Source organism: Coregonus lavaretus (assembly GCF_964263955.1).
Source record: "Coregonus lavaretus genome assembly, chromosome: 10".
NCBI lineage: Eukaryota > Metazoa > Chordata > Actinopteri > Salmoniformes > Salmonidae > Coregonus > Coregonus lavaretus.
Genome location: NC_139997.1, coordinates 25,675,247 through 25,702,703, shown reverse-complemented (window position 1 = coordinate 25,702,703; position 27,457 = coordinate 25,675,247). Strand labels below are relative to the sequence as shown.

Below are 27,457 nucleotides of genomic sequence, written 5' to 3'. Positions count from 1 at the left end.
ATGTTGATAAAATATTATTTATTCACATGATAAGGGCAGCAATGCGCACAAGGCAGTAAGCTACGTGCAAATGTTCGTTCCATAATGCAATTAGCAGGAAAACACTGTTGTCAAAAGCACACTGCACATGCAAGCTATTTCACGAGACAGAGATGAAAATATCCTTTCGAATTTTTTGGCGAGGGGAGAGCTAAAGAAAACTAGCCTGGATTGCTAATATGACTAGGATTGCGCCTTTGGCTACTGGACAATGAAAGACAGTTGACTTGAAAATCAATAGAACATGAGAGAAATAGGAAACTGGTTTCAATGGGTGGAGGAGATTAATCATAAACCCAACTCTTTATAAAATAATTGCCTGCACGTTTGGTCGAATTTTGGCTAGGCTACTTTGAAGCAAGGTAAGATATGGGAATCATCTCCCAAATATCACTATTTCTAAAACAAGCCATAGAAAGTTGGTTGCAATTTCAATTTAATCCTCCAGAAACAATGCAACAAATATTGTGGTTAAACTCAAATATACTCATTGATAAAAAAGGTATAATCTTCGTAAATGATATCATAGGTAGAACTGGTGGAGTTATGCAGCTAACAGAAACATATGGAAATGTCTGTTCTACCCAAAATTACAACCAAATAATTGTAGCATTACCGCAAAAATGGAAGAGGAAAGTGGAAGGGGGAAAAAGTAAGGAACTTGTCTGTCGGCCCTGCATTAAAGACCATAATTGGTTAAAGAAAATTGTCTTACCGATTCCATGGCAAATGGGTTATGAACTGATACGCATAACAACGGCAGATTCAAAACGTAACATTTTTCTAGTCAAACGATCAATAATATAAAAATACTTTTAGCAAAAAAAAAAATTTTCAATTTACAATCTGTAGAAACAATGATAATAGAAGGGTTCAGAACTTTTGTGAAACATCACAGTACAGTTGAAAAATATATGGCAAGTAGAAATCCAATATGGATTGTGTTAAGAGATAGATGGGAGGGGTTGAATGGAGCTGAAGGTTGGGACTAATAACAACTAATAACAACAAAATAAGTCATGTAAAACATACTGGGTTGAGAACTTTTGTGAAAAAATAGCACAGTTTGGGGAAATGGCATGTAGAGGCAAACCGGATGGACATCATGAAAATGATCGGAGAGGTTGAGGGTAGAGGAAGTTCAGGAGTAAAAACAAACAAAATATAATTATTGTAAAATTGACTGTGTCCATAAAATGTATATAGTATGTATGAGCTGGAAGTAGAGGCCTAAGCGTTGTTGTTCACTAGTTTACTCCAATAAGGGGAGGGGTGGTGGGATTTGAAAGTAACAAAGGAAAATACATTTAAAAAAAGGATATGTGTGTGTATATGTACAGTGGGGAAAAAAAGTATTTAGTCAGCCACCAATTGTGCAAGTTCTCCCACTTAAAAAGATGAGAGAGGCCTGTAATTTTCATCATAGGTACACGTCAACTATGACAGACAAAATGAGAAAAGAAAATCCAGAAAATCACATTGTAGGATTTTAAATGAATTTATTTGCAAATTATGGTGGAAAATAAGTATTTGGTCAATAACAAAAGTTTCTCAATACTTTGTTATATACCCTTTGTTGGCAATGACACAGGTCAAACGTTTTCTGTAAGTCTTCACAAGGTTTTCACACACTGTTGCTGGTATTTTGGCTCATTCCTCCATGCAGATCTCCTCTAGAGCAGTGATGTTTTGGGGCTGTCGCTGGGCAACACAGACTTTCAACTCCCTCCAAAGATTTTCTATGGGGTTGAGATCTGGAGACTGGCTAGGCCACTCCAGGACCTTGAAATGCTTCTTACGAAGCCACTCCTTTGTTGCCTGGGCGGTGTGTTTGGGATCATTGTCATGCTGAAAGACCCAGCCACGTTTCATCTTCAATGCCCTTGCTGATGGAAGGAGGTTTTCACTCAAAATCTCACGATACATGGCCCCATTCATTCTTTCCTTTACACGGATCAGTCGTCCTGGTCCCTTTGCAGAAAAACAGCCCCAAAGCATGATGTTTCCACCCCCATGCTTCACAGTAGGTATGTTGTTCTTTGGATGCAACTCAGCATTCTTTGTCCTCCAAACACGACGAGTTGAGTTTTTACCAAAAAGTTATATTTTGGTTTCATCTGACCATATGACATTCTCCCAATCCTCTTCTGGATCATCCAAATGCACTCTAGCAAACTTCCGACGGGCCTGGACATGTACTGGCTTAAGCAGGGGGACACGTCTGGCACTGCAGGATTTGAGTCCCTGGCGGCGTAGTGTGTTACTGATGGTAGGCTTTGTTACTTTGGTCCCAGCTCTCTGCAGGTCATTCACTAGGTCCCCCCGTGTGGTTCTGGGATTTTTGCTCACCATTCTTGTGATCATTTTGACCCCACGGGGTGAGATCTTGCGTGGAGCCCCAGATCAAGGGAGATTATCAGTGGTCTTGTATGTCTTCCATTTCCTAATAATTGCTCCCACAGTTGATTTCTTCAAATCAAGCTGCTTACCTATTGCAGATTCAGTCTTCCCAGCCTGGTGCAGGTCTACAATTTTGTTGCTGGTGTCCTTTGACAGCTCTTTGGTCTTGGCCATAGTGGAGTTTGGAGTGTGACTGTTTGAGGTTGTGGACAGGTGTCTTTTATACTGATAACAAGTTCAAACAGGTGCCATTAATACAGGTAACGAGTGGAGGACAGAGGAGCCTCTTAAAGAAGAAGTTACAGGTCTGTGAGAGCCAGAAATCTTGCTTGTTTGTAGGTGACCAAATACTTATTTTCCACCATAATTTGCAAATAAATTCATTAAAAATCCTACAATGTGATTTTCTGGATTTTCTTTTCTCAATTTGTCTGTCATAGTTGACGTGTACCTATGATGAAAATTACAGGCCTCTCTCATCTTTTTAAGTGGGAGAACTTGCACAATTGGTGGCTGACTAAATACTTTTTTCCCCCACTGTATGTGTGTATATATATATATATATATATATATATATATATATATATATATATATGTATGTGTGTATGTATGTATATATATGTGTGTATGTATGTATATGTGTATGTGTATATGTGTGTATATACACTGCTAAAGAAAATAAAGGGAACATTTAAACAACACAATGTAACTCCAAGTCAATCACACTTCTGTGAAATCAAACTGTCCACTTAGGAAGCAACACTGATTGACAATAAATTTCACATGCTGTTGTGCAAATGGAATAGACAACAGGTGGCAATTATAGGCAATTAGCAAGACACCCCCAATAAAGGACTGGTTTTGCAGGTGGTGACCAGAGACCACTTCTCAGTTCCTATGCTTCCTGGCTGATGTTTTGGTCACTTTTGAATGCTGGCGGTGCTTTCACTCTAGTGGTAGCATGAGACGGAGTCTACAACCCACACAAGTGGCTCAGGTAGTGCAGCTCATCCAGGATGGCACATCAATGCGAGCTGTGGCAAGAAGGCTTGCTGTGTCTGTCAGCGTAGTGTCCAGAGCATGGAGGTGCTACCAGGAGACTGGCCAGTACATCAGGAGACGTGGAAGAGGCCGTAGGAGGGCAACAACCCAGCAGCAGGACTGCTACCTCCGCCTTTGTGCAAGGAGGAGCAGGAGGAGCACTGCCAGAGCCCTGAAAAATGACCTCCAGCAGGCCACAAATGTGCATGTGTCTGCTCAAACGGTCAGAAACAGACTCCATGAGGGTGGTATGAGGGCCCGACGTCCACAGGTGGGGGTTGTGCTTACAGCCCAACACCGTGCAGGACGTTTGGCATTCGCCAGAGAACACCAAGATTGGCAAATTCGCCGCTGGCGCTCTGTGCTCTTCACAGATGAGAGCAGGTTCACACTGAGCACATGTGACAGACGTGACAGAGTCTGGAGACGCCGTGGAGAACGTTCTGTTGCCTGCAACATCCTCCAGCATGACCGGTTTGGCGGTGGGTCAGTCATGGTGTGGGGTGGCATTTCTTTGGGGGGCCGCACAGCCCTCCATGTGCTCGCCAGAGGTAGCCTGACTGCCATTAGGTACCGAGATGAGATCCTCAGACCCCTTGTGAGACCATATGCTGGTGCGGTTGGCCCTGGGTTCCTCCTAATGCAAGACAATGCTAGACCTCATGTGGCTGGAGTGTGTCAGCAGTTCCTGCAAGAGGAAGGCATTGATGCTATGGACTGGCTGCCCCGTTCCCCAGACCTGAATCCAATTGAGCACATCTGGGACATCATGTCTCGCTCCATCCACCAACACCACGTTGCACCACAGACTGTCCAGGAGTTGGCGGATGCTTTAGTCCAGGTCTGGGAGGAGATCCCTCAGGAGACCATCCGCCACCTCATCAGGAGCATGCCCAGGCGTTGTAGGGAGGTCATACAGGCACGTGGAGGCCACACACACTACTGAGCCTAATTTTGACTTGTTTTAAGGACATTACATCAAAGTTGGATCAGCCTGTAGTGTGGTTTTCCACTTTAATTTTGAGGGTGACTCCAAATCCAGACCTCCATGGGTTGATACATTTGATTTCCATTGATCATTTTTGTGTGATTTTGTTGTCAGCACATTCAACTATGTAAAGAAAAAAGTATTTAATAAGATTATTTCATTCATTCAGATCTAGGATGTGTTATTTTAGTGTTCCCTTTATTTTTTTGAGCAGTGTATATATATGTGTGTATATATATGTGTGTATACAGTGAGGGAAAAAAGTATTTGATCCCCTGCTGATTTTGTATGTTTGCCCACTGACAAAGACATGATCAGTCTATAATTTTAATGGTAGGTTTATTTGAACAGTGAGAGACAGAATAACAACAAAAAAATCCAGAAAAACGCATGTCAAAAATGTTATAAATTGATTTGCATTTTAATGAGGGAAATAAGAATTTGACCCCTCTACAAAACATGACTTAGTACTTGGTGGCAAAACCCTTGTTGGCAATCACAGAGGTCAGACGTTTCTTGTAGTTGGCCACCAGGTTTGCACACATCTCAGGAGGTATTTTGTCCCACTCCTCTTTGCAGATCTTCTCCAAGTCATTAAGGTTTCGAGGCTGACGTTTGGCAACTCGAACCTTCAGCTCCCTCCACAGATTTTCTATGGGATTAAGGTCTGGAGACTGGCTAGGCCACTCCAGGACCTTATTGTGCTTCTTTTTGAGCCACTCCTTTGTTGCCTTGGCCGTGTGTTTTGGGTCATTGTCATGCTGGAATACCCATCCATGACCCATTTTCAATGCCCTGGCTGAGGGAAGGAGGTTCTCACCCAAGATTTGACGGTACATGGCCCCGTCCATCGTCCCTTTGATGCGGTGAAGTTGTCCTGTCCCCTTAGCAGAAAAACACCCCCAAAGCATAATGTTTCCACCTCCATGTTTGACGGTGGGGATGGTGTTCTTGGGGTCATAGGCAGCATTCCTCCTACTCCAAACACGGCGAGTTGAGTTGATGGCAAAGAGCTCAATTTTGGTGTCATCTGACCACAACACTTTCACCCAGTTCTCCTCTGAATCATTCAGTTGTTCATTGGCAAACTTCAGACGGGCCTGTATATGTGCTTTCTTGAGCAGGGGGACCTTGCGGGCGCTGCAGGATTTCAGTCCTTCACGGCGTAGTGTGTTACCAATTGTTTTCTTGGTGACTATGGTCCCAGCTGCCTTGAGGTCATTGACAAGATCCTCCCGTGTAGTTATGGGCTGATTCCTCACCGTTCTCATGATCATTGCAACTCCACGGGGTGAGATCTTGCATGGAGCCCCAGGCCGAGGGAGATTGACAGTTATTTTGTGTTTCTTCCATTTGCGAATAATCGCACCAACTGTTGTCACCTTCTCACCAAGCTGCTTGGCGATGGTCTTGTAGCCCATTCCAGCCTTGTGTAGGTCTACAATCTTGTCCCTGACATCCTTGGAGAGCTCTTTGGTCTTGGTGGAGAGTTTGGAATCTGATTGATTGATTGCTTCTGTGGAGTGTCTTCTATACAGGTTACAAACAGAGATTAGGAGCACTCCCTTTAAACGTGTGCTCCTAATCTCAGCTCGTTACCTGTATAAAAGACACCTGGGAGCCAGAAATCTTTCTGATTGAGAGGGGGTCAAATACTTATTTCCCTCATTAAAATGCAAATCAATATATAACATTTTTGACATGCGTTTTTCTGGATTTTGTTGTTGTTATTCTGTCTCTCACTGTTCAAATAAACCTACCATTAAAATTATAGACTGATCATTTCTTTGTCAGTGGGCAAACGTACAAAATCAGCAGGGGATCAAATACTTTTTTCCCTCACTGTATACAGTCGTGGTCAAAAGTTTTGAGAATGACACAAGTATTGGTCTTCACAAAGTTGGCTGCTTCAGTGTTTTTAGATATTTTTGTCAGATGTTACTATGGTATACTGAAGTATAATTACATGCATTCCATAAGTGTCAAAGGCTGTTATTGACAATTACATTAAGTTTATGCAAAGATTCAATATTAGCAGTGTTGACCCTTCTTTTTCAAGACCTCTGCAATCCGCCCTGGCATGCTGTCAATTAACTTCTGGGCCACATCCATCCTGACTGATGGCAGCCCATTCTTGCATAATCAATGCTTGGAGTTTGTCAAAATTTGTGGGTTTTTGTTTGTCCACCCGCCTCTTGAGGATTGACCATCAATTCTCAATGGGATTAAGGTCTGGGGAGTTTCCTGGCCATTGACCCAACATTTCGATGTTTTGTTCCCCGTGCCACTTAGTTATCACTTTTGCATTATGGCAAGGTGCTCCATCATGCTGGAAAAGGCATTGTTCGTCACCAAACTGTTCTCGGATGGTTGGGAGAAGTTGCTCTCGGAGGATGTGTTGGTACCATTCTTTATTCATGGCTGTGTTTTTAGGCAAAATTGTGAGTGAGCCCACTCCCTTGGCTGAGAAGCAACCCCACAAATGAATGGTCTCAGGACAATGTCTTCTCCGGACAAGCTTTTTTCCAGATGCCCCAAACAATCGGAAAGGGGATTCATCAGAGAAAATGACTTTACCCCAGTCCTCAGCAGTCCAATCCCTGTACCTTTTGCAGAATATCAGTCTGTCCCTGATGTTTTTCCTGGAGAGAAGTGGCTTCTTTGCTGCCCTTCTTGACACCAGGCCATCCTCCAAAAGTATTCGCCTCACTGTGCGTGCAGATGCACTCACACCTGCCTGCTGCCATTCCTGAGCAAGCTTTGCACTGGTGGTGCTCCGATCCCGCAGCTGAATCAACTTTAGGAGACGGTCCTGGCGCTTGCTGGACTTTCTTGGGCGCCCTGAAGCCTTCTTCACAACAATTGAACCTCTCTCCTTGAAGTTCATATCCATGCCTGTGAAGCCCCTTTTGTGCAAAGCAATGATGACGGCACGTGTTTCCTTGCAGGTAACCATGGTTAACAGAGGAAGAACAATGATTTCAAGCACCATCCTCCTTTTAAAGCTTCCAGTCTGTTATTCTAACTCAATCAGCATGACAGAGTGATCTCCAGCCTTGTCCTCGTCAACACTCTCACCTGTGTAGCTCAGTTGGTAGAGCATGGCGTTTGCAACGCCAGGGTTGTGGGTTCAATTCCCACAGGGGGCCAGTATGAAAAATAAAATAATGTATGCACTCACTAACTGTAAGTCGCTCTGGATAAGAGTGTCTGCTAAATGACTAAAATGTAAATGTTAACGAGAGAATCACTGACATGATGTCAGCTGTTCCTTTTGTGGCAGGGCTGAAATGCAGTGGAAATGTTTTTTGGGGATTAAGTTCATTTTCATGGCAAAGAGGGACTTTGCAATTAATTGCAATTCATCTGATCACTCTTCATAACATTCTGGAGTATATGCAAATTACCATCATAAAAATTGAGGCAGCAGACTTCGTGAAAATTAATATTTGTGTCATTCTCAAAACTTTTGACCACGACTGTATATTTGCGGGGAAAAACCATATAGTGGATTGGAAGTGATGCAGACAATTACATTGATGGAAGTTACAATCTATCTGCAATATTAAAGCTGATCTACCCCCTGAAAAAAAAAATATAATATTTAGTAACACATTCAGATTTAAAACAATTAAGTATACGTTTTCAAAATGCATACTGCCTCCAGCTCATTGCAAAGTGGTGTGTGACACGCTGAAGCCTGCCTAGTTGCCTATGCACTTGAATGGCAAATAGGAAGCGCGCTTCAATGAATGAATGACGAATTAATGAATTACATTTTGTTTTCGTGTCAAATCGCCATCCCTTATGGATAATTGACTCCTAAAAAAAACATTACAATAATTCACTGTGATAATTCAGTGATAATTTATCTGGTGTTCTGTGCAGTGCGCACCACATAAAGAGTGAAAAATAAATAAATACATAATAGTAAATAAGGTTATCCAAGCAATAATTATATCCCTAGAGCAGTAAAAAGAATAATAAAAAACTGTATATTTAAGTGATAGTGCCCGAGAAGCCGGTGTTTGGAGGATATATTGGCACGGGTTCGTCGAGGGCTGGCAAACCATGCTAATATATCCTCCAAACACCGGCTTCTCGGGCACTATCACTTTTATACAACGGGTTACCAACATATTCAAATAATGATTTACATATTTTCATTAAAAATGTTAGTAGCTGCATTTGCGTTTGCTTAAGCTGTTTTCAAGTGACATTTATTTGGATACATCCATAACAATGAGCTAATGATGTGGTATTTCGCTTGGTATAGAAAATTTGCTCTCTCGTCAGGACCCTGTTGTTCAGAGGAGCTAGCTAACAACACAGCTAACACAATCACTTCAAACTGAAGCTGGAAAGACAGCAACGTAGCTGCACTTAGTTTCGTTTGACCTGTTTTCTATTAATAGTTATTTGTATATATCCATAAAAATGATGTTGATTCATGATTTTGACTGGCTGAGAATAGCTGCCTGCCTGTCTGCCTCATCCCTAATCCTGACTCCCGACATGTTCATTACTATGGGACAGCTGGAGATTAAATGTGAATATTGAAACAATGTTACAAATGTCGGAGAGACAGACAGCAAGGTTTATACCAATCTCCACTGTTGAAAACTAAATGTTAGTCTAAAAGAAATGTGAGATAATGTCTAGATGCTTTTTATAGTGCAGATCAAGTTTATAAATTGCCTGGCTCGGCTGATGAAACAGAGTAAATAGGCATTTCAACGTCATAGATTTAGCCAGTGGTCATTTGTGGAATGGACACCGGCTGGAATGCGGTTTTAACCAATCAGAATTAGACCCACCCGTTGTATGAATACAGATAAATAAATACAGAAAAATTAAACGGAAGGCATCTGAACCAAGTCTGGCACAAAGAGAAGATTCAAGTGTAAGACAGGCCTACACACAATCTATACATACGTGCCATTTGCTATATGGGGGCTTTATAGGGGCTTTATCTAAAAATTCTGCAAATACACAATGGACAATTATTTTTGTTGCAGTTTCTCCTCATCACTCAGAAATATAATGCCAGGGTATATCTGGTGGGCTTACTGGAATAAGGACAAGCCTGACCTGCTGAGGAGTGACGGACTCCATCCTAGCTGGAGGGGTGCTCTCCTCTTATCTACCAACATAGATAGGGCTCTAACTCCTCTAGCCCCACAGTGAAATAGGGTGCAGGCCAGGCAGCAGGCTGTTAGCCAACCTGCCAGCTTAGTGGAGTCTGCCAATAGCACAGTCAGTGTAGTCAGCTCAGCCATACCCATTGAGACTGTGTCTGTGCCTCGACCTAGGTTGGGCAAAACTAAACATGGCGGTGTTCACCCTAGCAATCTTATTAGGATAAAGACCTCCTCCATTCCTGCCATTATTGAAAGAGATCGTGATACCTCACATCTCAAAATAGGGTTACTTAATGTTAGATCCCTCACTTCAAAGGCAGTCATAGTCAATGAACTAATCACTGATCATAATCTTGATGTGATTGGCCTGACTGAAACATGGCTTAAGCCTGATGAATTTGCTGTGTTAAATGAGGCCTCACCTCCTGGTTACACTAGTGACCATATTCCCCGTGCATCCCGCAAAGGCGGAGGTGTTGCTAACATTTACGATAGCAAATTTCAATTTACAAAAAAAAAAATTGCGTTTTCGTCTTTTGAGCTTCTAGTCATGAAATCTATGCAGCCTACTCAATCACTTTTTATAGCTACTGTTTACAGGCCTCCTGGGCCATATACAGCGTTCCTCTCTGAGTTTCCTGAATTCCTATCAGACCTTGTAGTCATAGCAGATCATATTCTAATTTTTGGTGATTTTAATATTCACATGGAGAAGTCCACAGACCCACTCCAAAAGTCTTTCAGAGCCATCATCGACTCAGTGGGTTTTGTCCAACATGTCTCTGGACCTACTCACTGCCACAGTCATACTCTGGACCTAGTTTTGTCCCATGGAATAAATGTTGTAGATCTTAATGTTTTTCCACAAAATCCTGGACTATCGGACCACCATTTTATTACGTTTGCAATCGCAACAAATAATCTGCTCAGACCCCAACCAAGGAGCATCAAAAGTCGTGCTATAAATTCTCAGACAACACAAAAATTCCTTGATGCCCTTCCAGACTCCTTCTGCCTACCCAAGGACGTCAGAGGACAAAAATCAGTTAACCACTTAACTGAGGAACTCAATTTAACCTTGCGCAATACCCTAGATGCAGTTGCACCCCTAAAAACGAAAAACATTTGTCATAAGAAACTAGCTCCCTGGTATACAGAAAATACCCGAGCTTTGAAGCAAGCTTCCAGGAAATTGGAACGGAAATGGCGCCACACCAAACTGGAAGTCTTCCGATTAGCTTGGAAAGACAGTACCGTGCAGTACCGAAGAGCCCTCACTGCTGCTCGATCATCCTACTTTTCCAACTTAATCGAGGAAAATAAGAACAATCCAAAATTTCTTTTTGATACTGTTGCAAAGCTAACTAAAAAGCAGCATTCCCCAAGAGAGGATGGCTTTCACTTCAGCAGTAATCAATTCATGAACTTCTTTGAGGAAAAGATCATGACCATTAGAAAGCAAATTACGGACTCCTCTTTGAATCTGCGTATTCCTCCAGGGCTTAGCTGTCCTGGATCTGCACAGCTCTGCGAGGGCCTGGGATCGGGAGAGACACTTAAGTGTTTTAGTACTATATCTCTTGACACAATGATGAAAATAATCATGGCCTCTAAACCTTCAAGCTGCATACTGGATCCTATTCCTACTAAACTGCTGAAGGAGCTGCTTCCTGTGCTTGGCCCTCCTATGTTGAACATAATAAACAGCTCTCTATCCACCGGATGTGTACCAAACTCACTAAAAGTGGCAGTGATAAAGCCTCTCTTGAAAAAGCCAAACCTTGACCCGGAAAATATAAAAAACTATCGGCCTATATCGAATCTTCCATTCCTCTCAAAAAATTTTGAAAAAGCTGTTGCGCAGCAACTCACTGCCTTTCTGAAGACAAACAATGTATACAAAATGCTTCAGTCTGGTTTTAGACCCCATCATAGCACTGAGACTGCACTTGTGAAGGTGGTAAATGACCTTTTAATGGCGTCAGACCGAGGCTCTGCATCTGTCCTCGTGCTACTAGACCTTAGTGCTGCCTTTGACACCATCGATCACCACATTCTTTTGGAGAGACTGGAAACCCAAATTGGTCTACACGGACAAGTTCTGGCCTGGTTTAGATCTTACCTGTCGGAAAGATATCAGTTTGTCTCTGTGAATGGTCTGTCCTCCGACAAATCAACTGTACATTTCGGTGTTCCTCAAGGTTCCGTTTTAGGACCACTATTGTTTTCACTATATATTTTACCTCTTGGGGATGTTATTCGAAAACATAATGTTAACTTTCACTGCTATGCGGATGACACACAGCTGTACATTTCAATGAAACATGGTGAAGCCCCAAAATTGCCCTCGCTAGAAGCCTGTGTTTCAGACATAAGGAAGTGGATGGCTGAAAACTTTCTACTTTTAAACTCGGACAAAACAGAGATGCTTGTTCTAGGTCCCAAGAAACAAAGAGATCTTCTGTTAAATCTGACAATTCATCTTGATGGTTGTAAAGTCGTCTCAAATAAAACTGTGAAGGACCTCGGCGTTACTCTTGACCCTGATCTCTCTTTTGACGAACATATCAAGACTGTTTCAAGGACAGCTTTTTTCCATCTACGTAACATTGCAAAAATCAGAAATTTTCTGTCCAAAAATGATGCAGAAAAATTAATCCATGCATTTGTTACTTCTAGGTTAGACTACTGCAATGCTCTACTTTCCGGCTACCCGGATAAAGCACTAAATAAACTTCAGTTAGTGCTAAATACGGCTGCTAGAATCCTGACTAGAACCAAGAAATTTGATCATATTACTCCAGTGCTAGCTTCCCTACACTGGCTTCCTGTTTAGGCAAGGGCTGATTTCAAGGTTTTACTGTTAACCTATAAAGCGTTACATGGGCTTGCTCCTACCTATCTTTCCGAGTTGGTCCTGCCGTACAAACCAATACGTACGCTACGGTCACAAGACGCAGGCCTCCTAATTGTCCCTAGAATTTCTAAGCAAACAGCGGGAGGCAGGGCTTTCTCCTATAGATCTCCATTTTTATGGAACAGTCTGCCTACCCATGTGAGAGACGCAGACTCGGTCTCAACCTTTAAGTCTTTACTGAAGACTTATCTCTTCAGTAGGTCATATGATTGAGTGTAGTCTGGCCCAGGAGTGTGAAGGTGAACGGAAAGGCTCTGGAGCAACGAACAGCCCTTGCTGTCTCTGCCAGGCCGGTTCCCCTCTCTCCACTGGGGTTCTCTGCCTCTAACCCTGTTACAGGGGCTGAGTCACTGGCTTGCTGGTGCTCTTTCATGCCGTCCCTAGGAGGGGTGCGTCACTTGAGTGGGTTGAGTTACTGACGTGATCTTCCTGTCTGGGTTGGCGCCCCCCCTTGGTTTGTGCTGTGGTGGAGACTCTGTGGGCTATACTCGGCCTTGTCTCAGGATTGTAAGTTGGTGGTTGAGGATATCCCTCTAGTGGTGCGGGGGCTGTGCTTTGGCAGAGTGGGTGGGGTTATATCCTTCCTGTTTGGCCCTGTCCGGGGGTTTCTTCGGATGGGGCCACAGTGTCTCCGGACCGCTCCTGTCTCAGCCTCCAGTATTTATGCTGCAGTAGTTTATGTGTCGGGGGGCTGGGGTTAGTTGGTTATACCTGGAGTACTTCTCCTGTCTTATCCAGTGTCCTGTGTGAATTTAAGTATGCTCTCTCTAATTCTCTCGTTCTCTCTTTCTCTCTGAGAACCTGAGCCCTAGGACCATACGTCAGGACTACCGGGCATGATGACACCTTGCTGTCCCCAGTCCGCCTGGCCTTGCTGCTATTCCAGTTTCAACTGTTCTGCCTGCGGTTACGAAACCCCTACCTGTCCCAGACCTGCTGTTTTCAACTCTTAATGATCGGCTATGAAAAGCCAACTGAGAGACCTGAGCCCTAGGACCATACGTCGGGACTACCGGCCGTGGTGACTCCTTGCTGTCCCCAGTCCGCCTGGCCTTGCTGCTATTCCAGTTTCAACTGTTCTGCCTGCGGTTATGGAACCCCTACCTGTCCCAGACCTGCTGTTTTCAACTCTTAATGATCGGCTATGAAAAGCCAACTGAGATTTATTCCTGATTATTATTTGACCATGCTTGTCACTTATGAACATTTTTGAACATCTTGGCATGGTTCTGTTATAATCTCCACCCGGCACAGCCAGAAGAGGACTGGCCACCCCTCATAGCCTGGTTCCTCTCTAGGTTTCTTCCTAGGTTTTGGCCTTTCTAGGGAGTTTTTCCTAGCCACCGTGCTTCTACACCTGCATTACTAGCTGTTTGGGGTTTTAGGCTGGGTTTCTGTACAGCACTTCGAGATATTAGCTGATGTAAGAAGGGCTATATAAAATAAAATTGATTGAAAAATTGATTGTATGTCGTGGTAGAAAGGGCAGTAGAGGATAAAATGTAATTCTCTATTTCTTCGAGGTCACAATAGTTACATAGTCTTTCCTCTTCCATTTCACCACAATACCGACCTGTTTCAATACTCAGGGCAATATCCCTGATCTTACCTCTCACTAACGAATTCACCCTTAATCAAACAAAAGGTTCTCAATTTGGGTTTATGATTAATCTCCTCCACCCATTTATTTTCATCCACTGGCTTCCAGTTGAAGCTCGCATCTGCTACAAGACCATGGTGCTTGCCTACGGAGCTGTGAGGGGAACGGCACCTCCGTACCTTCAGGCTCTGATCAGACCCTACACCCAAACGAGGGCATTGCGTTCATCCACATCTGGCCTGCTGGCCCCCCTACCTCTGCGGAAGCACAGTTCCCGCTCAGCCCAGTCAAAACTGTTCACTGCTCTGGCACCCCAATGGTGGAACAAGCTCCCTCACGACACCAGGACAGCGGAGTCACTCACCACCTTCCGGAGACACTTGAAACCCCACCTCTTTAAGGAATACCTGGGATAGGATAAAGTAATCCTTCTACCCCCCCTCCCCCCCCCCCAAAAAAACAAACATCATATTGTAAAGTGGTTATCCCACTGGCTATAAGGTGAATGCACCAATTTGTAAGTCACTCTGGATAAGAGCATCTGCTAAATTACGTAAATGTATATTGCATCATCAGTTGTTTTTTAATAGCGTCTATGTCTCCCTTAATTTGGTTTTCGTACAACTCTTCACAGTCAGACTATTGGAAAAGGTCAGACATTTTAGTTGCCCAGGCTCCCCCTATAGAGAGAGCCCATTGAAAAACTGCTGGCTATTCTGGCAGTTGGCATATCCAACAGTCTATTCCAAAGTTTCACCAGACACGCCTTTCATCTCACCTCACAGGGTTCCCAGCCCATGTCCCCAGTTATTGCCAGTATAGGTGCAAACTTGTGAATACCTAAAAAGAAATAACGAACTGCTCTGTTATGGACATGTTAGTTTTTGCGATACCTTTTAGCACCCCACACTCCTGCTGAACAGTCCAGAACAGGACACACGCATGTCTGATACAGTTTGGAATATGTGGCATAACCAATATCTTAGAGTGTTTTAGTTTTTCCTATAACTCCCCCAAGAGCTCTACTTGTTGAGTCTGCCAGGGCAGATGTGCCGTAGAGAAAGGTCATATGTTCATAAAAAGAAAAAACTGTTGAGAAATAAAAATAGTAGCTCTTTTTAATCGTGGCCATTGTTTTTAACACACAATTCCGTTTAGAATTGTTGCGCAATGATTGGGCTTATAAAAGCCTGTTTCACTCTAGCAGCAACCAACAGTTGATTGATGAGCTGTAGCAGCTGCTCGAGCGCTACATTGACTAGTATTTAAATCAATTAAGAGACTAAATTGCATTATTTCGCAATGGGATTATACTTTTTTGAGGACAATTGGCCAGTGCCAATTCTTTTAATCAGCTTTTTTTTATTTTGGCTATTACCGGCTAGAGGAAACTCTGGTGTTGGGGGCTGTGAATGTGCCTGCATGTGGGTGTGCATCTGTGTGTTTTCCAACCCTCAATGTCACAGGCATTTGTCTGAAACCAGGCCAAATTCTTTAAATTGGCCATTGGTGTGTCCCAGTCTGACAGCCAGCAAACCTCTAGTCCACTCCCTTTCAGTCATCTCACCACTGAACGGGGGCTAAGTGTCTATTTTAGCCTCCAAGTATCAGTCAGAAGCGCTAGCTAGTAGAAGCACTCTTACAGCTAGGATAGGCAAGGCTATGCTCCTAATGGGATTAAACAGGTAGAGCTCATTGCTAGCTGTCTTATCATACGGCAGGTTCATTAGCATTCCAGTTCCCTCTACCCCTCGTGCCCTGTAGCTGTTAGAAGCACCACTCTTTTGATCAACTCTACACTGACGTGTAATCGCCAGCAGCCATTCTGTAAAGCTCCCACCATGGATAGTGCTTACAGAGGGGTTCACAATGAACTACCTAAGCTAAATGCAGCAGCTATGTAAATGCACTTGTATAGTTTTTCAGTTTGAGGCTACTTGAACATGAAAGAACAAGAGGAATGGAAACTTGGATAAAGGTGGTTCTTACAGTTGTGTTCGTTTATATACAGTTAACCAGCCCACATTTCTTCATATTAACTCTGTTTATACACTAGGCTATGTCAGTGTAAAAGTTGTTGTAGCTATTTTATAAAGCAGTCTTACTCATGGTTCCCATTGCCAGGAATTCATAGAGCCCTCAGTGTCACTGCAGGAGGAAACTGGCTGTTCTGGAGCCGGGAGGAGGGACATTTTGGATCTGGATGTCCCTGATCTGGAGAAGGCTGGAGCCACTGAGACTACTGCCATCTCTGTGAAGAGTGGAGTGTGAGTATCAATCAGATGACCAAGGTTGGGGTCAAATCAGGTAAATTGAAATTATGTCTACTTCCTGAATTTAAATGGAATTGACCCCAACCCTGCAGAAGACCAGTTACAATAACATCTCAATAATATAAAGTTCACATAGTTTCATATGACTTTGTCATTCACTACTCTCTGTACCTCTGTGTTGCTGATGGTCTCCGGGCTTTGCTGGGTTTCAGATGGGTGGCGTATAGCGAGCGATGCTTCAGCGGAGAGCAGTACATACTGGAGAAAGGCAAACATCCTGCCACTCTGCACTGGGGTGGCAACTATGGAGCAGCCAAGTCTATCAGACCCATACGATTGGTGAGCTCCGTTTCATAACCTATTAGAGGAATAGATCTACATATTTGTATTTGTACAAATAGGAGTGTCATAAGAGTGTCATAAGAGTGTCATAAGAGTGTCATAAGAGTGACAAAGGAGTGAAATATGCAGATGATATCCCTCCTATGTCTCTCCTATGTGGCACAATGAAAAATATACACTGAGTGTACAAAACATTAGGAACAACTTCCTAATATTGAGTTGCACCCCCTTTTGCCCTCAGAACAGCCTCAATTCGCCAGGGCATGGACTCTACAAGGTGTTGAAAGCGTTCTACAGGGATGCTGGCCCATGCTTCCCTTCAATGCTTCCCATAGTTGTGTCAAGTTGGCTGGATGTCCTTTAGGTGGTGGACCATTGTTGATACACACAGGAAACTGTTTAGCATGAAAAACCCAGTAGCGTTGCAGTTCTTGACACACTCAAACCAGTGCGCCTGGCACCTACTACCATACCCCGTTCAAAGGCACTTAAATCTTTTGTCTTGCCCATTCACCCTCTGAATGGCACACATACACAATCCATGTCTCAGTTGTCTGAAGGTTTAAAAATCCCTCCCCTTCATCTATACTGATTTGAAGTGGATTTAACAGGTGACGCCTGGTCAGTCTATGTCATGGAAAGTGCAGGTGTTCCTGATGTTTTGTACACTCAGTGTATGCTATAGATGTTGGAAAATATGACTTGGGAAATATGTCAAGAACTCTTTTTTTTATTATTGCAGGACCTTTGTGGCACCGGAGAACCAATGGTCTTGGTATGTATATGGAATTTCACCATATTGTTTTCACCTGTCAAAAGGAGACTAGTGAAAGGGGCAATTTTTTTTGTATTGAGATTCAGCCGTGAAGTGTGTGCTTTTGTATCTCCAGCTGCGGGCCTACAGCCAGCCCCACTACGGGGGAATGAGTGAGCAGTACGAGGGGGAGGCAGGGCACTGTGGATCTGCCTCCCCCATGTCCTTCAGAGTCATCAGGGGAAAGTGAGTACTGGAGGACTACCTACCATTGTACTATTGGATCTGTACTGATCCTAGAGGTGGAGTTATGTCCCCCCCCTTATAGGTTGCTTATTATGGCTTGTCAGTACCCCACAATGTATCTTTAATTGTAGTTGCCATAGGAGGCAGAGAACATGTGTCTGTGATGCTGATTTATTTCTTACTCACACTTACTGCTCTTCCTGACCCTTTCCAGCTGGCTGCTCTTTGATGAGGATGGTTACTGTGGAAACCAGTACGTCCTGGGAGAGGGTCTTTATCCCGACCTCATTTCCTGTGGCTGTGTGGCCACTTCTGTCAAATCACTGAGACCCATTCCCTATGTGAGTGTACCTGGCATAACCTCAGCCCATTTACAGATATCTTTAGGTAGCACAACAAGCTAGATGAGATACGTGAGCACACATGGAGTTTAACCGTATTATATGCCATGATAAATAGATTAAGGTAGTTTCCACCATTGCAGTGACACAAACGACAACCTATTCCCCATAATGCACTACCTTTGACCAGAGACAAGTCTTAGTATGACTGGCCAAAAGTTGTGGACTGCTTTACGAATATAAGGGGGTTTTGTATTGTGTCCTAATATAGTTCAATACAGTCACTTTGAAAAAGGATATAACATGCATACAGTAAATCCAATGGCGTTCTCATCTGAGATGGCTGCCCTCCCTTCCTGTTGTGTCTGTAGAGTTTCTCCGACCCATCCATCAGCCTGTTCTCCCTGGATTCCTTTGAGGGCCTGAAGATGGTTGCCGTAACACCCACAGAGCACATCAAGGACTTCTTCACTCAGTCTCTGCGGGTTGACAGTGGACTGTGAGTAGAGAGAGAGCCTGTCATCTCATATGTCACTAAACAGCTAACATTATTGCCAGACACTATACAGTACATAGAGAAGGAACACAGTTTCTTTGGCCTCAGACCTGTGTCATGTTCAGTAAGAAAACAAGTGAAACAGGGAGGTACTACCCTAACTTGTTTCAAGACGTTTCTCTACATTGTGCACTAATGAATATGTGTGTCTTTGGCAGGTGGGTGGTGTATGAATACAGTAACTATAAGGGCCGTCAGATGCTCCTGCAGCCAGGGGAGCTTCCTGTGTGGGGAGAGCACAGTGGCTGGGACACCATTGGCTCCTTACGGCCCCTCAAACAGGTACAATACACACAAAACTGACATTTGAGTCGCTCTCATCAAAGTGTCCTTTGTTACTGCATAAGATTCCACTGACTAGTTTAAGCCGGGTGTACACTACTCGATTTTGGCCCTGATTTAGCTGTCCCACACAAGCTTTTGAGATCGGAAACAAAATCCCCATGTCGTTGCCTACTGGGGGCGCGGGGCCGTCGCCGACGCTCATTTAATGTGAGCGGGTCAAAGACGCAATCTGAGGGCTATCGATCTCGTCTTTGAGCAGTCACAGACGCCCCGATATTTTCAAACATGTTTGATTTTATCGGCACAAATTCTGCAGTGCTCTTGCAGTGTGAGATGTGCAACGACAAGTTTTGAGAACGGTGATGAGCAATAGCCAATAAGAGCTTGCCAGAGAAGAAGCCAATGAGATGATGACGTTGTTTCGCATCACCCAGAATGTGTAGACTCTCCAGCAGGAGCGATGACTACTACTAGTATGCGTTTGTACTTGCCTTTAACCAAAGCCAAAGTGTCAAATCGTTACAACTCTGAAGTTCACAAGCAATGTTATTCAATTCAAAATGTCGGCTAGATATTTCAACTCCGAATGGCAAGCGTGACTATCTGACTGAACGTTTATGAGGCTGCTTTGAGCCACAGCTCGTAGCTACGTTAAATCTAATCACATCATTGTTTTCGCGAGACAGCGTGGTATCGAGAATCCTCACGACCAAGTGAAGAATCTTGTAGTGTCTGACCCTGTCTGTGCCACATAGTTTAGTGTGCACACCACTACATTGGCAACACAAAATAAACTACAGGAAAGACGGTCATTTCATGCGAGAGGCTCAGCAATGTTAGGATTTTTATAGTCGTGTAGTGTCCACCCGGCTTTACCTGTATGTTCACATTCCATTGGGGGGTTGTGCATGTGTGTGGTGATGTTGTAGTGTAACTGTGTTAGGGGGTTGTGTGACTGACACAGTATTATTATTTTAGCTGTGTATGTGCATGCATGCGTGTGTGCATGTTTTTAGAAGAGAGAGAGAGTGTTGTACTCTTCTGCATATGGGGTTGTTGTTGAGTTCTAGCATGCAGTCAACACACAGAAGCTCCATGCTTGGGACTTTGAGCCTGAAGCCTGCTGGGTACTGATAAAACCCACTTCCCAGAAAGTTATTTATACCCTGTGAGAGACAGACAAGGCTTAGCACTGACGTGTGTGTGTGTGTGTGTGTGTGTGTGTGGCGGAGCACTACTCTCACACTGTTTGTTGACAAGACAGACAGGGTGTGAAAGGGGTCGTGGTGAATTATACCTGTCACTCAAGCTGATTTGACTGAAGCCATATGCAGCTATATAAGTTATTCCACTTACACATATTCCATGATGTGGCATGGGTCACGTTTCCCATTTACCTCTGAGTGCAGCACTCTCGTCTGTGCAGTGTAACATGATACTAATGTTACAGTTTCAAAATACCCCGGTATACAGTATAACCAGTATACAGCCCAAGCCTAGTGCTATTTTACTGATGATTCAGTACTACAGTGCCTACAGAACGTATTCATATCCCTTGACTTATTGCACATTTTGTTGTTACAGCCTGAATTCACAATGGATTGAATCAATTTGTTTGTCTCCCATCTACACACAATACCCCATAATGACAAAGTGAAAACATGTTTTTAAATGTTTTAGCTAATTTATTGAAAATGAAATACAGAAATATCTCATTTACATACAGTACCAGTCAAAAGTTTGGACACACCTACTCATTCAAGGGTTTCTTTATTTTTACTATTTTCTACATTGTAGAATAATAGTGAAGTCATCAAAACTATGAAATAACACGTAGTAACCAAAAAAGTGTTAAACAAATCAAAATATATTTGAGATTTGAGATTTTTCAAATAGCCACCCTTTGCCTTGATGACAGCTTTGCACACTCTTGGCATTCTCTCAACCAGCTTCACCTGGAATGCTTTTCCAACAGTCTTGAAGGAGTTCCCACATATGCTGAGCACTTGTTGGCTGCTTTTCCTTCACTCTGCAGTCAGACTCATCCCAAACCATTTCAATTTGGTTGAGGTCGGGGGATTGTGGAGGCCAGGTCATCTGATTCAGCACTCCATCACTATTTTTCTTGGTCAAATAGCCCTTACACAGCCTGGAGGTGTGTTGGGTCATTGTCCTGTTGAAAAACAAATAATAGTCCCACTAAGCCCAAACCAGATGGGATGGCGTATCGCTGTAGAATGCTGTGGTAGCCATACTGGTTAAGTGTGCCTTGAATTCAAAATAAATCACAGACAGTGTCACCAGCAAAGCATCCCCAAACCATAACACCTCCTCCTCCATGCTTTACGGTGGGAAATACACATGCGGAGATCATCCGTTCACCCACTCCGCGTCTCACAAAGACACAGCGGTTGGAACCAAAAATCTCCAATTTGGACTCCAGACCAAAGGACAAATTTCCCCCGGCCTAATGTCCATTGCTCGTGTTTCTTGGCCCAAGCAAGTTTCTTCTTCTTATTGCTGTCCTTTAGTAGTGGTTTCTTTGCAGCAATTTGATCATGAAGGCCTGATTCACACAGTCTCCTCTGAACAGTTGATGTTGAGATGTGTCCGTTACTTGAGCTCTGTGAAGCATTTATTTGGGCTGCAATTTCTGAGGCTGGTAACTAATTAACTTATCCTCTGCAGCAGAGGTAACTCTGGGTCTTCCATTCCTGTGGTGGTCCTCATGAGAGCCAGTTTCATCATAGCGCTTGATGGTTTTTGCGACTGCACTTGAAGAAACTTTCAAAGAACTTGAAATGTTCCGTATTGACTGATCTTCATGTCTTAAAGTAATGATGGACTGTCGTTTCTCCTTGCTTATTTGAGCTGTTCTTGTCATAATATGGACTTGGTCTTTTACCAAATAGAGCTATCTTCTGTATACCCCCCTACCTTGTCACAACATAACTGATTGGCTCAAAAGCATTAAGAAGTTGCATTTGCCTGGGCGGCAGGTAGCTTAGTGGTTAAGAGCATAGTGCCAGTAACCGAAAGGTCGCTGGTTCTAATCCCCGAGCCAACTAGGTGAAAAATCTGTCGATGTGCCCTTGAGCAAGGCACTTAACCCTAATTGTTCCTGTAAGTCGCTCTGGATAAGAGCGTCTGTTAAATGACTAAAATGTAAATGTAAGAAGTTCCAGAAATTAACTTTTAAGAAGGCACACCTGTTAATTGAAATGCATTCCAGGTGACTACCTCATGAAGCTGGTTGAGAGAATGCCAAGAGTGTGCAAAGCTGTCATCAAGGCAAAGGGTGGCTATTTGAAGAATCTCAAATATAAAATATATTTTGATTTGTTTAGCGCTTTTTTTGGTTACTACATGATTCCATATGTGTTATTTCATAGTTTTGATGTCTTCACTATTATTCTACAATGTAGAAAATAGTACAAATAAAGAAAAACCCTGGAATGAGTAGGTGTCCAAACTTTTGACTGGTTGTGAAAGTATTCACACCTCCTGAGTGAGTTATAATCACCTTTGGCAGCAATTACAGCTGTGAGTCTTTCTGGGTAAGTCTCTAAGAGCTTTGCACACCTGGATTGTACAATATCTGCACATTATTCCTTTTAAATTCTTCAAGATCTGTCAAGTTGGTTGTTGATCATTGCTAGACAGCCATTTTCAAGTCTTGCCATAGATTTTCAAGCCAATTTAAGTCAAAACTATAACTATGCCACTCAGGAACATTCAATGTCATCTTGGTAAGCAACTCCAGTGTATTAAAATAAACTGAATGGAGCTAAGCACATGTCTTGTGTTTTAGGTTATTGTTCTGCTGAAAGGTGAATTCATCTCCCAGTGTCTGGTGGAAAGCAGACTGAACCAGGTTTTCCTCTAGGATTTTGCCTGTGCTTAGCTCCATTTCCTTTCTTTTTTGTCCTGAAAAACTCCCCAGTCCTTAACAATTACAAGCATACTCATAACATGATACAGCCACAACTATGCTTGAGAATATGGAGAGTGGTGCTCAGTAATATGTTGTATTTGGTTTGCCCCAAACATAACACTTTGTATTCAGGGAAAGTTAATTGCTTTGCCACATTTTTTGCAGCATTACTTTTGTGCTTTGTTGCAAACAGGATGCATGTTTTGAAATATTTTTATTCTGTACAGGCTTCATTCTTTTCACTCTGTCAATTACGTTAGTAACTACAATGTTGTTGATCCATCTTCATCTCCTATCACAGCCATTAAACTCTGTAACTGTTTAAAAGTCACCATTGGCCTCATGGTGAAATCCCTGAGCTGTTTCCTTCCTCTCTGGCAACTGAGTTAGGAAGGACGCCTGTATCTTTGTAGTGACTGGGTGTATTTGATACACCATCCAAAGTGTAATTAATAACTTCACAATGCTCAAAGGGATATTCAATTTCTTTATTTTTTTGCCCATCTACCAATAGGTGCCCTTATTTGCGAGGAAAACCTCCCTGGTCTTTGTGGTTGAATCTGTGTTTGAAATTCACAGCTCGACTGGACCTTACAGATAATTGTATGTGTGTAGTCATTCAAAAATTATGTTAAACACTATCATTGCACACAGAGTGAGTCCATGCAACTTATTATGTGATTTAAGCACATTTTTACTCCTGAACTTATTTAGGCTTGACATAACAAAGGGGTTAAATACTTATTGACTCAAGACATTTCAGCTTTTTGTTTTTAATTCATTTGTAACAATGTCTAAAAACATAGTTCCACTTTGACATTATGGGGTATTTTGTGTAGGCCAGTGACACAATCTCAATGTAATACATTTTAAATTCAGCATGGAGGACAACAAAGTGTGGTAAAAGTCAAGGGGTGTGAATACTTTCTGAAAGCACTGTACATAGTTCTAGACTGATTTACGTTAGCCTGACGTGTTATATAGCAGGGTTTCTTACATTACCCAACCTTAGAGAAACTACCAGACAGTAGGATAGTACCTGTAATTATTTAATTGTTGCAAAAGTATGTATACTGAACAAAAATATAAACGCAACATGCAACAATTTCATTGATTTTACTGAGTTACAGTTCATATGAGGAAATCAGTCAATTGAAATAAATTAGACCCTAATCTGTGAATTTCACACGACTGGGAATGCAGATGTGCATCTGTTGGTCATAGATACTTTTTTTAAAATGGGCCTCACAATGGGCCTCAGGATCTCGTCACTGTATTTTTGTGCATTCAAATTGCCATCGATAAAATGCAATTGTGTTCGTTTTCCATAGCTTATGCCTGCTCATACCATAACCCCAACGCCATCATGGGACACTCTGTTCACAACGTTGACATCAGCATACCGCTGGCCCACACGATGCCATACACATGGTTTGCGGTATGAGGCCGGTTGGACATACTGCCAAATTCTCTAAAAATGACGTTGGAGGCGGCTTATGGTAGAGAAATGAACATTGAATTCTCTTTCTGAGATCTTTTATTTCAGCTCATGAAACATGGGACCACACTTTACATGTTGCGTTTATATTTTTGTTCAGTGTAATTGGAGTACAATACAACTGTTTAACCCTTGTGAAAAATGTAGTTTCCCTGCAGAAATGTCTAGGGTCTATATAAAGTGCTGTGAAAGTTGTTGATCCTCATTCAGTCTGTACTGTGCGTGCTTTGTGTGTGGTCTCCCTCCAGCCCAGGCTGTATGTACATGTAAGGAGCCGTGCTCTGGGTTCAGTGCTGACCTCTGAGAGTGTCCAGGATGACTTGTCCCTGGCCAGAGTGTCCCTGTCCCCGGCCTGTTCTCTGGACACCCAGCGCTGGCTCTTCACCGGAGGGCTGCTCTGCTGCAAGGTGTGTGTGTGGGTGTGGTGTGTGCATGCAGCGGAAGAGGTGTACCCGAGGGCATGTGTCAACCATATGTGCATCACAGGAGGCTGCTGAGGGGAGGATGGGCAGAATGGAGTGAATGGAATGGCATCAAACACATGGAAACAATGTACTGTATTTAATTCCATTCCGCTGCAGCCATTACCACGAGCCTGTCCACCACATTAAGGTGCCACCATCCTCTTGTGATGTGCGTGTGTGCATGCATGAAGGGAGAAAGGGGTCAAGTTTTGTCAACCTTTAAGCAAAACTAGCATGGGAATATTCTGGGAAATATGTAAATAAAAGTGAAAAGTGGAATCAGTCATCTACAATATTGATTGACTGTTCGCTTCAAGCTAAAGTCTGCAGCCAGCCAGTGATCACTCCACAATTTGTCATGGCCTAGTCTGGTGTCCCAACTGTACATAAAGCTGCTGCTCTAAATATTATTATAATTAAGTGGGTGGTTACATTTGTCCTATTTCACACATGTACAAGCGCATATGTGAATTGGAAATGTTTTTTTTTTGGCATATCTCACTCAGAGCAATTAGGGTTAAGTGCCTTGCTCAAGAGCACATTGACAGATTTTTCACCTATTCCGCTCTGGGATTTGAACCAGCGATCTATCGGTTACTGGCCCAGCGTTCCTAACCACTAGGCTACCTGCCACCCTTTTATGCAGGAGGCTACGTTTCTATCTTTAGTGCATAATCGAAATGCTAAGTAGCAAGAGGTTTGGGAATTGAGCATTGCACATGACTCACACTTCAAGTATTGGAGACATGTTTACCTTGGATTGTCACTCAATAAATCCTCTTCCCTATAGTATGCTTTGGTAAGCATCTGTGCATGTGTGTGTGTAATGTACAGTATCTGTGTGATATTGACCTGTTGTGTGTTGCCTGTAGGCTAGTAAGGCGTGTCTGTCAGTGATCGGAGGGAAGGCCACAGTGGGTGCCAGAGTGGCCCTGTGGGCGGAGCATGGACGCACACACCAGAGATGGAGCCTGAACCACAACGGAACCATCTCTTCCCATCTCAACCACAAACTAGTACTGGAATTCAGAGGTGAGACAATAGAGCTCCACTATAATTTATGGTCTTTGATAACACTGACATAGTGGAGATCAGACAGGTTTCTGTTGTGTACTGCTGCTGAACTCAACTACCGTATGCTATACATAGTGGAGGATCTATTTTGAGATCATAACAACCATTTTCACAGAGTCGTCTCAGAAAAGAGCTAGAAATCAAATTGTTATAGAATTAGTTATTGGGGGAACCATCATGAAATGCTGTTTGCTTTCCAGTTCTTCTGCAAGCACCAATCTTTTGAAAAGAAACATGGACATAACTTACTTTCAGTTGTCTATTAGACACAGTAAAATAAAGATTGTCCCCTAAAAGGAACAATTTGTGTCATGTCTTTCAGGTGGAACAGGTTTCGAGAGGGACCACCTGGTTGTCAATGAATTCGCTGCTGATCAGGCCACACAGTTCTGGGATATGGAGTTGGTCTAGAAGAAAATTCCTGCCAAAGCCATGAGGCATCCCAGTGCAGTATGGGAGATGTTTGTTGTAGTGTTTGTTTCTATCCTAGCAGAGCACTTCTCCCAGCCATCTGGCCCACGTGTCCATGACAACAGAGCAAGAAGCATCACGTTTATTTCCTGTGTCTTTTTCTGTTTAATCTCAGGACCCAGAAACCATTGCAGCAGCGCTGACACACTGAGTAGCGATACAGAATCCAATCGTCTTTCTGTACTTGAACATGTCAGTGTGGCACTAAAGCTAATGTGTAGACAGTTAAGAACTGACAGGGGAATTTAAAGCCAAAACTACAGGATCAAGGCAATTGAGCAATCACATAAAGCCTATGATAACTACCACTACTATACCATTGAAATAGAATGGAAGTCAGTCAGCCAGTCTTTAACTTAATGGACTTACTGCTCTGTCTGAGGCAATATAATGTAAACATTGCTTAGCTTCTATTTCTGATATATTTTCTCAAGCACATTTGCACTACCAAGATTTTCACATGAAATGTGGCCAACATCTTGTTTTTTTCAATGATGTCAAGGAATTTGCTGCTGTAAGCTACCCTCGTCCTTAAAATATGTCACTTAACTGCCACTAGCCCAAGGTAAAATAGTCACTGGCCCTCTACAAATGTGTTCAGCTGGAGTGTTTTAAAAGAGCGTCTGGTTATTTCACTGGAGCAAAAGGTGCAGAACCTTTATATATATATATATATATATATATATATATATAATATATGTGTGTGTATGATATTCAAGAATAGATATAATCAAATATTTCTAAAACAATTTATGTCCATAAAGATAAGATGACAGTGTACAGTTGAGGCAAGCTGATGGTATATTATTAATAATGAAGACGTTTATGTTTTTAAATCTGTGGATAATATTAAAGGTTAATGTCATACTGTTCACTGGCTGTGGGTTGTTATTCGAAGGTTCTGAGAACTACAGCTGATTGGGAGTAAGGGATTGACAGGTAATGCATTCAGTACATTTTCACAGGATACACTCCAAAGCAATGCAAGATTTTCAAAGCCTTCATGCAAGATTTGGTTCTGTGTTGCCGAGATTACACACACACAAGTACCAGTAATTAAATAATGTTTAAATAAATTAAGCACACGCCCCAG

General features: G+C 42.8%; 1 protein-coding gene across 1 annotated transcript in view; it reads left to right on the top strand.

The window, feature by feature from the left end:
- Positions 1-27,236, top strand: part of LOC311136255 (uncharacterized protein) — a 93,944-nt gene extending 66,708 nt beyond the window's left edge. Inside the window, exons 13-22 of the mRNA XM_084170386.1 lie at positions 16,251-16,393; positions 16,612-16,738; positions 17,484-17,516; positions 17,632-17,741; positions 17,956-18,082; positions 18,454-18,581; positions 18,797-18,920; positions 24,604-24,762; positions 25,692-25,851; positions 26,216-27,236. Of these exons, the coding sequence (XP_084026512.1) occupies positions 16,251-16,393; positions 16,612-16,738; positions 17,484-17,516; positions 17,632-17,741; positions 17,956-18,082; positions 18,454-18,581; positions 18,797-18,920; positions 24,604-24,762; positions 25,692-25,851; positions 26,216-26,304 (1,200 nt within the window). The 3' untranslated portion in view covers positions 26,305-27,236. The remainder of the gene's footprint in view (positions 1-16,250; positions 16,394-16,611; positions 16,739-17,483; positions 17,517-17,631; positions 17,742-17,955; positions 18,083-18,453; positions 18,582-18,796; positions 18,921-24,603; positions 24,763-25,691; positions 25,852-26,215) is intronic.
- The last annotated feature ends 221 nt before the right edge of the window (positions 27,237-27,457 follow it).